This window comes from Artemia franciscana, chromosome 6 (assembly GCF_032884065.1).
Source record: "Artemia franciscana chromosome 6, ASM3288406v1, whole genome shotgun sequence".
Taxonomy (NCBI): domain Eukaryota; kingdom Metazoa; phylum Arthropoda; class Branchiopoda; order Anostraca; family Artemiidae; genus Artemia; species Artemia franciscana.
The window spans coordinates 30808696-30826697 of NC_088868.1; the positions used below are offsets into that span (position 1 = coordinate 30808696).

Consider the following 18002-nt stretch of genomic DNA (forward strand, 5'->3'; position numbering starts at 1 on the left):
ATGAGCCCCGCAGAAAGCGGGGAGAGGTCTGTATTCTATATTTATTCAACAAAGAGTGATAAAACTAAAAAAAAACCGTTTGAGGTTTATTAAATAAATATAGAATATAGACCTCGCCCCACTGCCCGCGATACTCACAGACTAATACGCTTCGCTCAATAGGTAATGTTACCTGTGAGCAAGCCCACTTTACGCATTTTTAGTTTGCCCCGTGAAGGAGGAGGGCCAACCAGAGATGGATGCGCTTCTCTAATTATGACAAAGAAACAATATGCGATTATCAGAATCTTCCTAAATGCAGTAATACGCACTTTAGAGCAATTGAAACGAAAGTAAACATTTACCCAAACATCACCAAAGGATTTGAAAATTCAGAGTAGAGGGCTTCATAAGCTTTTTGTACTTATTCTTCACCATCATGACAATTTTATGCCAAACAAATAAAGCGGTTAGTTGCTGAACAGTAAAAATCCGGTCAATGTGCTGAATTCAAAACTGTAAGAATTACTTCCTACATTTTTAGCAGGACTAAAAGCGTTCTATTGATAACAGAAAAGCAAAAATTTGGATCGCCATCTACACTTTTATGAAATAGACTTTCAAGTCTTCCATTGAAATTTTTCCAACCCACAGCACACAAGTCAAGATTTCAACTTTTATTTAAGTTTTATGCTAATCCCTAGGAACAATTTATAATTGTTTGTTGAATTTGTTCAATCATTGTAAACTAAAAACCCCGTGAAAAGCTTGTTTGAAACTCTACCAGAACAGGGCTATAATTGCTTGAACTCTCCATAGAAAAATTCTAGTCAGTATTCTAGTTCACCGTTTACTTACAGACATATAGATGAGTAGTTCTATCGTTCCTCTCTCTTATAGGTTCTATAAAAAGGCCTATTTTACTCACAAAGGAAAGACGAACAATATATAGTATTTTAATAGAGCAGGTTTTTCAGAATTGCAATTATATTTTGCATGGGCTGCATAAAAATTAGGCTGTTCTGTTCGTATACAAATTGAATAAAAGGCACACTCTGTCGACAGCAAAAAGACACACAAAGATGACTTGAAACAACGCTTTTGAAGCATACGATTTTTCTAATGTGTCTACATGAACTCAAATGTCTTCTTCCTTGATGTGATAATCCTGCTTGTACCGGGTTTATGATGGTTGCTTGGGGAAGCTTGGGTGCGGAAGCGATACTGGAGCCTATGTCTTGGTGGAACCCTGAACTCAAAGCAAAGGAATACCAGTGGATGGCTGTGATAAACTAAATGGCAGAAATTTGAGGTCGTAAAGAATAACGTGTATGACGAAAGTTAGTAAATCTCTCCAGTTGTAAGAAAACGTTAGTTCCAAGGCCAGCCCCGTCCTCTCGGCTGAGCCCATGGCTGGCGGCCATTCAGGAAGGTGCTCCATAAGCCAGCGAATAATCATATAGCACTCAATAAGCAATAAATGGTAAGCCTAAAGAGATCGTTGAGTGCATACGGGGGACGGGGGCTCCCCAGAAGCTAAGGCCTAGTTCAAGTCTGGAAAACGTGACGTGACTGAAGACCTTGGGTTAATGGCAAAAAGTAAAAAAATTGACTTGTGTGATGTAATTTTTTTTTTAAAGTAAATTAATAAAGCACAGAACCTCATCCGTTGAATCCATGAGCGTAGACGAGGAGTTGCTAAAAAGCAATAATTAACCCACAGGGGGAATCATCTCTTCATATATGTTAGATCCTGATATAATCAGTCTATTAAGTTTGTTAAGTTTATCAAATTCCCTGCGATTGAGGCAACTACTATGTTGGCAGAACCCATCAGAATTTAGAAAAACGGCTACACCAGCATAAAGAAGACACAGACAAAGCATTAATTTTTAATAGTTCTAATAACTCCTTTGATTCTGCTCTAGCCTGGCATATGTTTAATAATCCTTCCCATACAATACTTTCTGAAAAATCTTCTCTCATTAGTAATGATTTGGGGATAAAACAGGTGGTTCGGGAATCAATCGAAATTAGTCTCAAAATAAATAACAATATTTCTTTAAATAGGGACTTGTAAGAGTATTCACTAAATTCTTTATACTCAAATTTAATTAAAAATGATTTAACAAAATATTCTACTAAACCAATTTATAGTAGTATTGAACTAGTTAAAAAAAAACCTTTGAGGCAAGCTGCCAAAAAGCAAGACTAGCATTGAAAACTTGCATTTAATCATTTTTGTTCTGTTTGGTTTGAATGAATTTAACGTCTCATATCATTTTATTTATCAGTTCGTTGAAGTAAGGAAGCTAGGGCTGTTTTAAAAAATTTAAATTTAATCTTCACACTTTGGTGTAAGTTCTTATAATATATATATATATATATATATATATATATATATATATATATATATATATATATATTTTCTCTGGAGAAGGCTCTCACAATTTGTATCGGCCTAGATTTCGTTTCAGTGTGTATCTTACTACTGAAGTTGTCAACCCCTTCAAACTTTCAAACTGTTATACCTCATGAAGGAATTTTTGTACTAAAAAATGGATATCATATACTTTGATCAGCTCATCAAGAGATTTCGATTGCCGTCGAAGAAAAATTCTATCTGTCTTAGTTTAAAAGCTGATTTTTTTGCCGTAGGCCAACTTTCCAACGTCACCACTTAGAAAGGAGCAAAGGATAAGCTCGTGGACAAGCAAAAACCATCCTTTTTGGCCCCAGGCAAGAGTTCTGCAGAGCTGTCCAAAATGTAATGTCATATTCATCAGTCCGGCCTGAGGTCCAAACTTTCCGTAAAAACCACACAGGTTAGGCCCTTTCCAGTTTCCAGGAATAAGCTGAGATCGGCGGAATAGAAAAAAAAAAAAAAAAAAAAAAAAAAAAAAAAAAAAAAAAAAAAAAAAAAAAAAAAAAAAACGGGACAAAACCAAAGTGGTGGTCTCGCAACACAAAAAATAAATTTTTGAATCTCCTGCCTAATTTTAAAAGCTGTTAATTACAAAGGTAGCTCAAAGATTCTAGTTTTAGTAAGTCTAATATGAATTTTTATTAAATATTTATGACTTTTCTGAAGAAAAAAAACATCAGGGCTGTCGGGTGTTCTTCAAAATATTAAATAAAGCTAACCCCTGTTTTTTTTTAATGTATTTTTTTCAATAATAAGATTTATAGCTTAAAACCCTGCATTAAAGATTTATTCAAACTTGCCATTCGAATCTCTGGCTGTGTCAATTTGTGATACTCTTTGCCTAGAATAGGCATTAGTCTAGAAGAACTTAAAATACACTCAACACTTAAATGCATCATTTTACTGTATGTGGCAACACCATGTTTGTACCGAGCACACAAAACCGGGGGTAGTAAAATATTTCATTATACAAAGCAATATAATTTGGCTAATCCAAAAAATACATAAACATAACGGAAAACGTTCTGACGTATACGCAAAACATACATAAAAAAAAAAAAGTATGCAAGGTTGAGAAGAACCAATTTTTATTTTGAGGAATGATAATGACGATGACCTTGATATCTTTTGACGACTGCACTTTGTATTTTGATCAGAAACAGGGGCAGGGGAGTTTCAACCTTTGAACATGTCCAACCGAAGTATTTTGTCCATTAAATGACCAAAATGCATCCGGTTTTATGCAATTTTTCACATTTCAGGAGGTGAATGGCAAACCAAAATCACTGAAGGCTATACTAGACAAATAACACTTCTTTGCTCGTGTATTGCACTACTTTTTCTATTATGATTACGGTTGCAACGATAGCTGCAACCTTAGAAAGAACAAACCAAACGCCATAGTAACCAGAAATTTAAGAACACTAAAAAAAAACTGTGAAGTGAGAAAAAGTGAGAAGTTAAAAGCAGACGAAAAGCGAATTGGAGTGCTAGGAAGCATTAACCAGACTAGCATCAAATGGTAGCCGCATCACACTCCTGTCGGCTTTAAGACATTCTAGGTTCACAAGCAATAAATTGGCAGGCAAAGCAGCTGAATCTGTTGCATCAATGACTTGTTATGGACTAGAGTCTTTCATTCCCACCCTCAGAGTTGCTAAAACACCACTATAAGAAGATGGTCCATCGAGAAGGCAGAACAAAACTGGCTCAAAAAGATGGGAAGTAAAGAAAAAAAAAAGAAAAAAAAAGTAATTTCAAAGTTTAACCTCGGCCTAACAAAACATCTACTTCGACTTAAAAAGTGTTAAATATAAATGATAATTTAAGACGCTAGAGGAATTGGAAATTTTCTAATCATATCACGTGGATTGAAGGAGCTGACTCTCAATTTGTATAAAAAAAAAAAATATATAGGAAATTGTGTTTTATTACCTGTTCAGAAGGATACTGCCAGTTTTCATTTTTATCTGCCTTTGGAATTGTGGAAGTCTGTCGCTCAGTTGATAGTGGGAAGGTTTGATCAGGAGCAGGCCTCTGGTTTGGTGGAGGCATCTACAAAAAAGTTCAAAACTGGCTAACAGAAGAAAGTTCAGCCAGGAAAAGATACCAGCTCGAGAAATTTCAAAAAAATTTAATGCTAAGCTAGGGGACATAGTTGTGGAGAGCAATATCCGAGAGCTGCTAAAGCACTTCTTAAGGATGGCGAAATTATCCTCTAGGTACCAAACCGGGTAAAAATCACAAAAGATCCCTCAAGCGCCAAAGTAAAAATAAGTGTATAAAACTAGACAAGTGTTTCTTCCTATTTTAAGTCCCTAGGTCTTGACTCTTTTGGTCTCAACATACGAGAAAGGACCAGGTGCAAAGGAAAAGTTTCGTAAATGCACCTTGGTTGTTTTTCTCCAGTGATTGAGCTGTAATACTCAATTCCTACTATAAGTGAGCCCTTAATATTTACTCACCATAACGCTGCCTGAAAAAGCACAAGTATTATGCAGTCCTGTTGTCCAAAGATCTATCACGAGTTTCAATTATCTTGGCTGCTGTTACCCAACAGTTGTTATATTACATAACATATAAAAAACTTTTCAGAGTAGCCTAGCTGAAAATATGTTGTTTTTTTAGAGGGGGGGGGGCTGTTATTAAGTGCATAGAGCCAATGCAGCAGCTTTTTTAGGCATCCATGCTACAGCCAAAGTGATAACATGACATATTATTTTCAAGTCATATGTTATACTTTTGTTGCAAAACAATTTTTTATGAGGGAGAAAAAAAAAGAAGATAAACCTATTTGGAAAATAACGAAGATGCTAAATATCTTGATGACCAGTCAGTATAAGTGAAAAACGATTGACCCAAACGCTATAACTTACTTACTTTGAAGGACATACTCGAAATATGCTTAAGTTTAAAAAAATATTATATAATGCCTTTTGAACTATCACATCCAACCTCATTGTTGGGGTTATTCCTTCAACACCACCCTTGAATACTTTGAAAGGACTAATCAGCTACAATTCTTATCACGTTTTTTAAAGCCTAAAAAATAAGGAAATAAATTTAAACTCAAATAAACTCAAATCCACTAAGCCCTTAAATGAAACTTATTAAACTGACTATACAGACCCTTTACAACTACTCTTGAAACATAGGCTATATTAATTATAGCTAATTAATGAATAAGAATTTTATGTATTTATTTATTTTCATTATCATCTCCGTTTATTTTTTAAGGTTAAAGTGGATATGCTTTTGGGTAAAAAGAGAGGTTGTGTTGAAGAGTGAAGCGAGAGACGTAACGCGTGATGAGTAGGAATTGTTAAGTTTCAGGGACTTAACCTGCGTTTTTTGTCCACTGAAGTATATTCAATGTTTATTTATGTCTATTTACATTTATAAAACCCGATTCTCTTTTCTTAAATCTCGTATACTATATTTAACATCCATATTTTGGCACTTGGGAGAATAACACAAACACTTTAGGCAGGGGGAGAGGGGTAAGCATTGAGATTTTTTTTTTTTGGGGGGGGGGGGTCTGACCCCCAAACAGTGTCAAGTTTTACAATTTCCGTGAAAAGTCATCCAGGCCAATTTTGGGAGAGATAAAAAATTTTAATCTCATTCCTCCTGTAAATAGAAAAACATTATATAAAAAAAAAATATAAATATATACGAAGTTGTGTTTTATTACCTGTTCAGAAGGATACTGCCAGTTTGATACTGCCAACGGAACCCAACGGAGCCAACGGAACCAACTGTTATACCTCATGAAGGAATTTTTGTACTAAAAAATGGATATCATATACTTTGATTAGCTTATCAAGAGATTTCGATTTACGTCGAAGAAAAATTCTATCTGTCTTAGTTTAAAAGTTGATTTTTTTGCCGTAGGCCAACTTTCTAACGTCACCACTTAGAAAGGAGCAAAGGATAAGCTCCAATTTCTTTAGCAATGAGAGAACTTTTAAAGTTTATTAGGTACATCTGATAACATTTCTCTACCGCAATCCCAAGTCCGAAAACCGAATGATAAACTCAGCTGAAATCACGAACAGAAATGGGTAGAAACATAAGATGGCAGCACTTTCGGACCCGTGGGAAAATGTCAAATTTTTGCTTCTGTAAATTTTTCTATTTATCACTCTATTTATCACTCTGTAAATTTTTCTATATTGGCTGTGTGGCCGAGTAACTACCGCATATATTTAACACTTAAACATTTTAGGCCATCTTCAATTTGAAAGTGGTGCCTGCCTGCTTGCCTGCTAGAACGGAGCTTTCCACTCGAAAGCAAAAACATGGTTTTTTGAAAAGAAAGCTTGGCTGCACAACTTCAGATACTCCTCCCTGACATAGGCTATATAACTCCACTTCACTTCGCAAACCATAGGCTCTGGCTCGTGGACAAGCAAAAACCATCCATTTTGGCCCCAGGCAAGAGTTCTGCGGAGCTGTCCAAAATGTAATGTCATATCGGCGGAGATCGGCGGAATAAAAAAAAAAAATAAAAAAAAAAAAAAAAAAAAAAAAAAATAAAAAATAAAATAAACGGGACAAAACCAAAGTGGTGATCTCGCAACACAAAAAATAAATTTTTGAATCTCCTGCCTAATTTTAAAAGCTATTAATTACAGAGGTAGCTCAAAGATTCTAGTTTTAGTAAGTCTAATTTGAATTTTTATTAAATATTTATGACTTTTCTGAAAAAAAAACATCTCGCTATAACTTACTTACTTTGGAGGACATACTCTAAATATGCTTAAGTTTAAAAAAACATTATATAATGCCTTTTGAACTATCACATCCAACGTCATTGTTGGGGTTATTCCTTCAACACCACCCTTGAATACTTTGAAAGGACTAACAGCTATAATTCTTATCACGTTTTTTAAAGCCTAATAAATAAGGAAATAAATTTAAACTCAAATAAACTCAAATCTACTAAGCCCTTAAATGAAACTTATTAAACTGACTATACAGACCCTTTACAACTACTCTTGAAACATAGGCTATATTAATTATAGCTAATTAATGAATAAGAATTTTATGTATTTATTTATTATCATTATCATCTCCGTTTATTTTTTAAGGTTAAAGTGCATATGCTTTTGGGTAAGAAGAGAGGTTGTGTTGAAGAGTGAAGCGAGAGACGTAACGCGTGATGAGTAGGAATTGTTAAGTTTCAGGGACTCAACCTGCGTTTTTTGTCCACTGAAGTATAATCAATGTTTATTTATATCTATTTACATTTATAAGACCCGATTCTCTTTTCTTAAATCTCGTATACTATATTTAACATCCATATTTTGGCATTTGGGAGAATAACACAAACATTTTAGACAGGGGGAGAGGGGTAAGCATTGAGAATTTTTTTTTTTTTTTGGGGGGGGGGGGTCTGACCCCCAAACAGTGTCAAGTTTTACAATTTCCGTGAAAAGTCATCCAGGCCAATTTTGGGAGAGATAAAAAAATTTAATCTCATTCCTCCTTTATATGGGCATCAGTAAATAGAAAAACATTGTATAAAAAAAAATATAAATATATACGAAGTTGTGTTTTATTACCTGTTCAGAAGGATACTGCCGGTTTTCATTTTTATCTGCCTTTGGAATTGTTGAAGTCTGTCGCTCAGTTGATGGTGGGAAGGGTTGATCAGGAGCAGGCCTCTGGTTTGGTGGAGGCATCTACAAAAAAAGTTCAAAACTGGCTAAAAACTACTTTCATAAAATGGTTGTTTATTCATGGTTCAGACCTCTACAATAAGCAGGACTAAGCCATCGTGTGAAACACTCAGGCTTTATTCCAGTTTAGAATTTGGATAATCCCTGTCTCATTCAGTTGCACCAAAATCATCCAAAATCAAGCCTTGAATTCACAGCCGCAATCTTCTCACTACTAGGCATAAAACCCCAACGCCTTTTACATAATAATGTTCAATAATATAATAATAATATATTCACAAAAAGCGAAAACAATAATGTGGAGAGTACAAAAATTAAATAGAAAAGAGGGCATAAAAAAAGGAAGAGGAGCATTGTCAAGACCTAAGGCGGCCTTATGGTATCCATTATAAAAAAAAATAAACTCACATGTAGAAAGGTCAATTGACAGGCCAACGGAGCCAAAACGAGACTTCAGTAAGTAAATTTTTTCAACTAGGTTCCTAAGGCTACGGCTTAATAGATGAACGACGTGGGCATATATGATATATGATAAACTGACTTCACCATACAAAAATAGACTGGCAAGGACTGTACGCACTTAGCTAATAAGCTTTTGAATATACTGGACGACAAAAGTTCCTTGATGAACCCTATTACAAACGGGAATGAGGTCTGAAAACTCCCCTTTCCATTTTACCTGAACATTAGCACCTGAATTTTAATACTACAAAACTGCAAGGAGCAATTCATTTACACCAGATAAAGCAAAGCAATGTAGGGCATTAGAATGAACAACGTTATCAAATGCCCCAGAAATATCCAATGGTAGGCAGTAATTAAATTTTTGGATTTAACGATTTAACGTTTATCTTACAGGGTATGTAAACAGGACCAGTAAGACTTTGATGAAAACAAAATTGTTTTGAAGGCTGGTTTTGCACCCATAGATTCTCAACTTTTCTGAATTAATCATGAAATGTTTCTTTAAAACTAAAAGTGAGCTAGTCAACGGAATGGTCCACATATAAAAATCATATTCAAGTAGTTTATTTCTACTCTAAGGGTGTTTGTCTTCAACCGTCATTGTAAATATTGCACGACTCTAAATATGACACACAAAAGCTTATAGGCTATTGATTAAGAGGATTCGATACCTTCAAAATCATTTTGTGTTCCTAAACATCGGCGGACCGTCTCAAAGGACAAAAGGCCCATTAGCTAATTCTCATAGGGGATTTGTTATCATTCAAAACTATTGAGAATTTGTGGTTAACTATGAAATTTGATTGAAAAGACAGTGAAACCATGTTTGTCAGTCTCTCAATCACAGCGGTTGACATCACAGGGACTCCCAAAGCGGTCGCGTTAATCAAAGGACGATTCTTTTGGACAGATTATCAGCGTTATTCGAGCACTTATGCTAAAAGATTTTTAGGGACTGCCCTTTCCTGAACTTAAGAAAGCAAGTTCTACTCCCTTTGATTGAGAAAAACGAAATTATCATTTTCTGATGAGGCTAGTTTCATTGAAACTGAATATCTCTATATCCGGCAAAAAATGAAAGAAGTTAAATCTACTCCGTTCTGATAGAGAAAAACAAAATTCTCATTTTCTGATTAGGTTATCTCGTTTAAACTGAATATCTCTATATCCGCCACAAAAAGAAAGAAATTAAGTGGTTGTTCTAAGATTCTAAGAAATCAGGTGTGGGGTATCGGTTTTCTGTCGTTTATTCGGACCTCTTATTCAAACTCTAAAAGTAATGGCAAGACCTTCAAAAATTTCCTGAACACTGGAGTCCAATTATCAAATTCCCTGAACACCGGCTAACTTTCGTTCTTGGCCTACTTCAGATGACCCAAAATCCGCATGGGCAATAGAGTGATTACTTTCTAGGTGATCCGCCTAAAACATTCAGTGCAATAAAATGTGGATGAAACAATAACCACCAAAACAGAATTAATCACCAATTTTGGAATATAGGTCTGTGGAGGAGTGGGGGAAATCTTTTTCGGAAAATTATCCATGGGGGAATTACCCAGAAAATAAAAATGTGACACTTATAGGTATTTTCTGCAAATGCGATGGAAGAAACAGGGCCGATAGTGTTTGCTGGATTTATTATATCTTACTAAAAACTATAAAAATTAACTAATGCAATGAATCTGGACCTTGAACGACCAATTTTATTACACCAGCTCAAATATGGTAGACACTAATACTAGTATAATTAAGACAAATTAAAATTATTCATTAGCAAAATTATGGATTTAAAATTTTAATCCTAGCTTCTACAACGCAACGCTCGGTTCAAATAGAAAGTCTTTACGACATCTCAGTCACAGTCATTGGTACTGACAACAAGCAACAGAATGGCACATCAACGTTGTTTAAAACAGAAGGTACGTCTTTACTTCAGAAATTTCTGTTCTAACGTTTCATTTGTTAGCTGGGGCAGTCTTTCTAACTGTAATCAATCAATGACTAATCGATGTCTGCATAGGTAAGCTTGTCAGTTCAACTCCAAAAAAAGTTGACTGCAGTTTTGGCTCCTGCCAGCATCGATGTGGTATGCAGCAAAGGCTAAATAAGTGGGTCGATGATATATAACTTTGTAAACATCCGTAAATGTTTAATGTCGTTCCAAGTGCTCTAAAGTGCGTATTACTGCATATAGCAAGATTCTGATGATCGCATATTGTTTCTTTGTCATTATTAGAGAAGCGCATTCATTTTTTAGGTTTCTAAAATCCCCCCCCCCCCCAACGTGACTAAAAATGTGTAAAGTGGGCTTGCTTACAGATAATATTACCTATAGAGCAAAGCGTATTAGTCCATGAGCCCCGCAGAAAGCGGGGAGAAGTCTGTATTCTATATTTATTCAACAAAGAGTGATAAAACTAAAAAAAAAACCGTTTGAGGTTTATTAAATAAATATAGAATATAGACCTCGCCCCAATTATGACAAAGAAACAATATGCGATTATCAGAATCTTCCTATATGCAGTAATACGCACTTTAGAGCAATTGGAACCAAAGTAAACATTTACCCAAACATCACCAAAGGAGTTGAAAATTCAGAGTAGAGGGCTTCATAAGCTTTTTGTACTTATTCTTCACCATCATGACAATTTTATGCCAAACAAATAAAGCGGTTAGTTGCTGAACAGTAAAAATCCGTTCAATGTGCTGAATTCAAAACTGTAAGAATTACTTCCTACATTGTTAGCAGAACTAAAAGCGTTCTATTGATAACAGAAAAGCAAAAATTTGGATCGCCATCTACACTTTTATGAAATAGACTTTCAAGATGAAATTTTTCCATCCCACAGCACACAAGTCAAGATTTTAACTTTTATTTAAGTTTTATGCTAATCCCTAGGAACAATTTATAATTGTTTGTTGAATTTGTTCAATCCTTGTAAACTAAAAACCCCGTGAAAAGCTTGTTTGAAACTACCAGAACAGGGCTATAATTGCTTGAACTCTCCATAGAAAAATTCTAGTCAGTATTCTAGTTCACCGTTTACTTACAGACATATAGATGAGTAGTTCTATCGTTCCTATCTCTTATAGGTTCTATAAAAATGCCTATTTTACTCACAAAGGAAAGACGAACAATATATAGTATTTTAATAGAGCAGGTTTTTCAGAATTGCAATTATATTTTGCATGGGCTGCATAAAAATTAGGCTGTTCTGTTCGTATACAAATTGAATAAAAGGCACACTCTGTCGACAGCAAAAAGACACACAGAGATAACTTGAAACAACGATTTTGAAGCATACGATTTTTCTAATGTGTCTACATGAACTCAAATGTCTTCTTCCTTGATGTGATAATCCTGCTTGTGCCGGGTTTTTGATGGTTGCTTGGGAAAGCTAGGTTGCGGAAGCGATACTGGAGCCTATGTCTTGGTGGAACCCTGAACTCAAAGCAAAGGAATGGCAGTAGATGGCTGTGATAAACTAAATGGCAGAAATTAGAGGTCGTAAAGAATAACGTGTATGACGAAAGTTAGTATATCTCTCCAGTTGTACGAAAACGTTAGTTCCAAGGCCAGCCCCGTCCTCTCGGCTGAGCCCATGGCTGGCGGCCATTCAGGAAGGTGCTCCATAAGCCAGCGAATAATCATGTAGCACTCAATAAGCAATACATGGTAAGCCTAAAGAGATCGTTGAGTGCATACGGGGGACGGGGGCTCCCCAGAAGCTAAGGCCTAGTTCAAGTCTGGAAAACGAGACGTGACTGAAGACCTTGGGTTAATGGCAAAAAGTAAAAAAATTGACTTATGTGATGTAATTTTTTTTTAAAGTAAATTAATAAAGCACAGAACCTCATCCGTTGAATCTATGAGCGTAGACGAGGAGTTGCTACAAAGCAATAATTAACCCACAGGGGGAATCATCTCTTCATATATGTTAGATCTTGATATAATCAGTCTATTAAGTTTGTTAAGTTTATCAAATTTCCTGCGAATGAGGCAACTACTATGTTGGCAAAACCCATCAGAATTTAGAAAAACGGCTACACCAGCATAAAGAAGACACAGACAAAGCATTAATTTTTAATAGTTCTAATAACTCCTTTGATTCTGCTCTAGCCTGGCATATGTTTAATAACCCTTCCCATACAATACTTTTTGAAAAATCTTCTCTCATTAGTAATGATTTGGGGATAAAACAAATGGTTCGGGAATCAATCGAAATTAGTCTCAAAATAAACAATAATATTATATCTTTAAATAGGGACTTGTAAGAGTATTCACTAAATTCTTTATACTCAAATTTAATTAAAAATGATTTAACAAAATATTCTACTAAACCAATTTATAGTAGTATTGAACTAGTTAAAAAAAAAAAACCTTTGAGGCAAGCTGCCAAAAAGCAAGACTAGCTTTGAAAACTTGCATTTAATTATTTTTGTTCTGTTTGGTTTGAATGAATTTAACGTCTCATATCATTTTATTTATCAGTCCTGGTTGAACCTCGTTGAAGTAAGGAAGCTGGGGCTGTTTTAAAAAATTTAAATTTAATCTTCACACTTTGGTGTAAGTTCTTATAATATATATATATATATATATATATATATATATATATATATATATATATATATATATATATATATATATATATATATATATATATATATATATTTTCTCTGAAGAAGGCTCTCACAATTTGTATCGGCCTAGATTTCGTTTCAGTGTGTATCTTACTACTAAAGTTGTCAACCCCTTCAAACTTTCAAACTGTTATACCTCATGAAGGAATTTTTGTACTAAAAAATGGATATCATATACTTTGATTAGCTTATCAAGAGATTTCGATTTACGTCGAAGAAAAATTCTATCTGTCTTAGTTTAAAAGTTGATTTTTTTGCCGTAGGCCAACTTGCTAACGTCACCACTTAGAAAGGAGCAAAGGATAAGCTCCAATTTCTTTAGCAATGAGAGAACTTTTAAAGTTTATTAGGTACATCTGATAACATTTCTCTACCGCAATCCCAAGTCCGAAAAACCGAATGATAAACTCAGCTGAAATCACGAACAGAAATGAGTAGAAACATTAGATGGCAGCACTTTCGGACCCGTGGGAAAATGCCAAATTTTTGCTTCTTTAAATTTTTCTATTTATCACTCTATTTATCACTCTGTAAATTTTTCTATATTGGCTGTGTGGCCGAGTAACTACCGCATATATTTAACACTTAAACATTTTAGGCCATCTTCAATTTGAAAGTGGTGCCTGCCTGCTTGCCTGCTAGAACGGAACTTTCCACTCGAAAGCAAAAACATGGTTTGTTGAAAAGAAAGCTTGGCTGCACAACTTCAGATACTCCTCCCTGACATAGGCTATATAACTCCACTTCACTTCGCAAACCATAGGCTCTGGCTCGTGGACAAGCAAAAACCATCCATTTTGGCCCCAGGCAAGAGTTCTGCGGAGCTGTCCAAAATGTAATGTCATATCGGCGGAGATCGGCGGCATAGGAAAAAAAAAAAAAAAAAAAAAAAAAAAAAAAAAAAAAAAAAAAAAAAAAAAAAAATAAATGGGACAAAACCAAAGTGGTGATCTCGCAACACAAAAAATAAATTTTTGAATCTCCTGCCTAATTTTAAAAGCTATTAATTACAGAGGTAGCTCAAAGATTCTAGTTTTAGTAAGTCTAATTTGAATTTTTATTAAATATTTATGACTTTTCTGAAAAAAAAACCATCTCGCTATAACTTACTTACTTTGGAGGACATACTCTAAATATGCTTAAGTTTAAAAAAACATTATATAATGCCTTTTGAACTATCACATCCAACGTCATTGTTGGGGTTATTCCTTCAACACCACCCTTGAATACTTTGAAAGGACTAACAGCTATAATTCTTATCGCGTTTTTTAAAGCCTAATAAATAAGGAAATAAATTTAAACTCAAATAAACTCAAATCTACTAAGCCCTTAAATGAAACTTATTAAACTGACTATACAGACCCTTTACAACTACTCTTGAAACATAGGCTATATTAATTATAGCTAATTAATGAATAAGAATTTTATGTATTTATTTATTATCATTATCATCTCCGTTTATTTTTTAAGGTTAAAGTGCATATGCTTTTGGGTAAGAAGAGAGGTTGTGTTGAAGAGTGAAGCGAGAGACGTAACGCGTGATGAGTAGGAATTGTTAAGTTTCAGGGACTCAACCTGCGTTTTTTGTCCACTGAAGTATAATCAATGTTTATTTATATCTATTTACATTTATAAGACCCGATTCTCTTTTCTTAAATCTCGTATACTATATTTAACATCCATATTTTGGCATTTGGGAGAATAACACAAACATTTTAGACAGGGGGAGAGGGGTAAGCATTGAGAATTTTTTTTTTTGGGGGGGGGGGGGGGGTCTGACCCCCAAACAGTGTCAAGTTTTACAATTTCCGTGAAAAGTCATCCAGGCCAATTTTGGGAGAGATAAAAAAATTTAATCTCATTCCTCCTTTATATGAGCATCAGTAAATAGAAAAACATTGTATAAAAAAAAATATAAATATATACGAAGTTGTGTTTTATTACCTGTTCAGAAGGATACTGCCGGTTTTCATTTTTATCTGCCTTTGGAATTGTTGAAGTCTGTCGCTCAGTTGATGGTGGGAAGGGTTGATCAGGAGCAGGCCTCTGGTTTGGTGGAGGCATCTACAAAAAAAGTTCAAAACTGGCTAAAAACTACTTTCATAAAATGGTTGTTTATTCATGGTTCAGACCTCTACAATAAGCAGGACTAAGCCATCGTGTGAAACACTCAGGCTTTATTCCAGTTTAGAATTTGGATAATCCCTGTCTCATTCAGTTGCACCAAAATCATCCAAAATCAAGCCTTGAATTCACAGCCGCAATCTTCTCACTACTAGGCATAAAACCCCAACGCCTTTTACATAATAATGTTCAATAATATAATAATAATATATTCACAAAAAGCGAAAACAATAATGTGGAGAGTACAAAAATTAAATAGAAAAGAGGGCATAAAAAAAGGAAGAGGAGCATTGTCAAGACCTAAGGCGGCCTTATGGTATCCATTATAAAAAAAAAATAAACTCACATGTAGAAAGGTCAATTGACAGGCCAACGGAACCAAAACGAGACTTCAGTAAGTAAATTTTTTCAACTAGGTTCCTAAGGCTACGGCTTAATAGATGAACGACGTGGGCATATATGATATATGATAAACTGACTTCACCATACAAAAATAGACTGGCAAGGACTGTACGCACTTAGCTAATAAGCTTTTGAATATACTGGACGACAAAAGTTCCTTGATGAACCCTATTACAAACGGGAATGAGGTCTGAAAACTCCCTTTCCATTTTACCTGAACATTAGCACCTGAATTTCAATACTACAAAACTGCAAGGAGCAATTCATTTACACCAGATAAAGCAAAGCAATGTAGGGCATTAGAATGAACAACGTTATCAAATGCCCCAGAAATATCCACTGGTAGGCAGTAATTAAATTTTTGGATTTAACGATTTAACGTTTATCTTACAGGGTATGTAAACAGGACCAGTAAGACTTTGATGAAAACAAAATTGTTTTGAAGGCTGGTTTTGCACCCATAGATTCTCAACTTTTCTGAATTAATCATGAAATGTTTCTTTAAAACTAAAAGTGAGCTAGTCAACGGAATGGTCCACATATAAAAATCATATTCAAGTAGTTTATTTCTACTCTAAGGGTGTTTGTCTTCAACCGTCATTGTAAATATTGCACGACTCTAAATATGACACACAAAAGCTTATAGGCTATTGATTTAGAGGATTCGATACCTTCAAAATCATTTTGTGTTCCTAAACATCAGCGGACCGTCTCAAAGGACAAAAGGCCCACTAGCAAATTCTCATAGTGGATTTATTATCATTCAAAACTATTGAGAATTTGTGGTTAACTATGAAATTTGATTGAAAAGACAGTGAAACTATGTTTGTCAGTCTCTCAATCACAGCGGTTGACATCACAGGGACTCCTAAAGCGGTCGCGTTAATCAAAGGACGATTCTTTTGGACAGATTATCAGCGTTATTCGAGCACTTATGCTAAAAGATTTTTAGGGACTGCCCTTTCCTGAACTTAAGAAAGCAAGTTCTACTCCCTTTGATTGAGAAAAACGAAATTATCATTTTCTGATGAGGTTAGTTTCATTGAAACTGAATATCTCTATATCCGGCAAAAAATGAAAGAAGTTAAATCTACTCCGTTCTGATAGAGAAAAACAAAATTCTCATTTTCTGATTAGGTTATCTCGTTTAAACTGAATATCTCTATATCCGCCACAAAAAGAAAGAAATTAAGTGGTTGTTCTAAGATTCTAAGAAATCAGGTGTGGGGTATCGGTTTTCTGTCGTTTATTCGGACCTCTTATTCAAACTCTAAAAGTAATGGCAAGACCTTCAAAAATTTCCTGAACACTGGAGTCCAATTATCAAATTCCCTGAACACCGGCTAACTTTCGTTCTTGGCCTACCCAACTTCAGATCACCCAAAATCCGCATAGGCAATAGAGTGATTATTTTCTAGGTCATCCGCCTAAAACATTCAGTGAAATAAAATGTGGATGAAACAATCACCACCAAAACAGAATTAATCACCAATTTTGGAATATAGGTCTGTGGAGGAGTGGGGGAAATCTTTTTCGGAAAATTATCCATGGGGGAATTACCCAGAAAATAAAAATGTGACACTTATAGGTATTTTCTGCAAATGCGATGGAAGAAACAGGGCCGATAGTGTTTGCTGGATTTATTATATCTTACTAAAAACTATAAAAATTAACTAATGCAATGAATCTGGACCTTGAACGACCAATTTTATTACACCAGCTCAAATATGGTAGACACTAATACTAGTATAATTAAGACAAATTAAAATTATTCATTAGCAAAATTATGGATTTAAAATTTTAATCCTAGCTTCTACAACGCAACGCTCGGTTCAAATAGAAAGTCTTTACGACATCTCAGTCACAGTCATTGGTACTGACAACAAGCAACAGAATGGCACATCAACGTTGTTTAAAACAGAAGGTACGTCTTTACTTCAGAAATTTCTGTTCTAACGTTTCATTTGTTAGCTGGGGCAGTCTTTCTAACTGTAATCAATCAATGACTAATCGATGTCTGCATAGGTAAGCTTGTCAGTTCAACTCCAAAAAAAGTTGACTGCAGTTTTGGCTCCTGCCAGCATCGATGTGGCATGCAGCAAAGGCTAAATAAGTGGGTCGATGATATATAACTTTGCAAACATCCGTAAATGTTTAATTTCGTTCCAAGTGCTCTAAAGTGCGTATTACTGCATATAGCAAGATTCTGATGATCGCATATTGTTTCTTTGTCATTATTAGAGAAGCGCATTCATTTTTTAGGTTTCTAAAATCACCCCCCC

At 34.9% G+C, this 18002-nt stretch overlaps 1 protein-coding gene across 1 annotated transcript in view; it reads right to left on the minus strand.

Moving 5' to 3' along the window:
- The window catches only part of LOC136028305 (uncharacterized), a gene marked incomplete at its 3' end in the record, with an annotated part of 120299 nt that overhangs the window by 25462 nt on the left and 76835 nt on the right, over positions 1–18002 (minus strand). Inside the window, 4 exon segments of the mRNA XM_065706066.1 lie at positions 4340–4459; positions 6099–6191; positions 7972–8091; positions 15139–15258. Coding sequence (XP_065562138.1) covers positions 4340–4459; positions 6099–6191; positions 7972–8091; positions 15139–15258 — 453 coding nt within the window.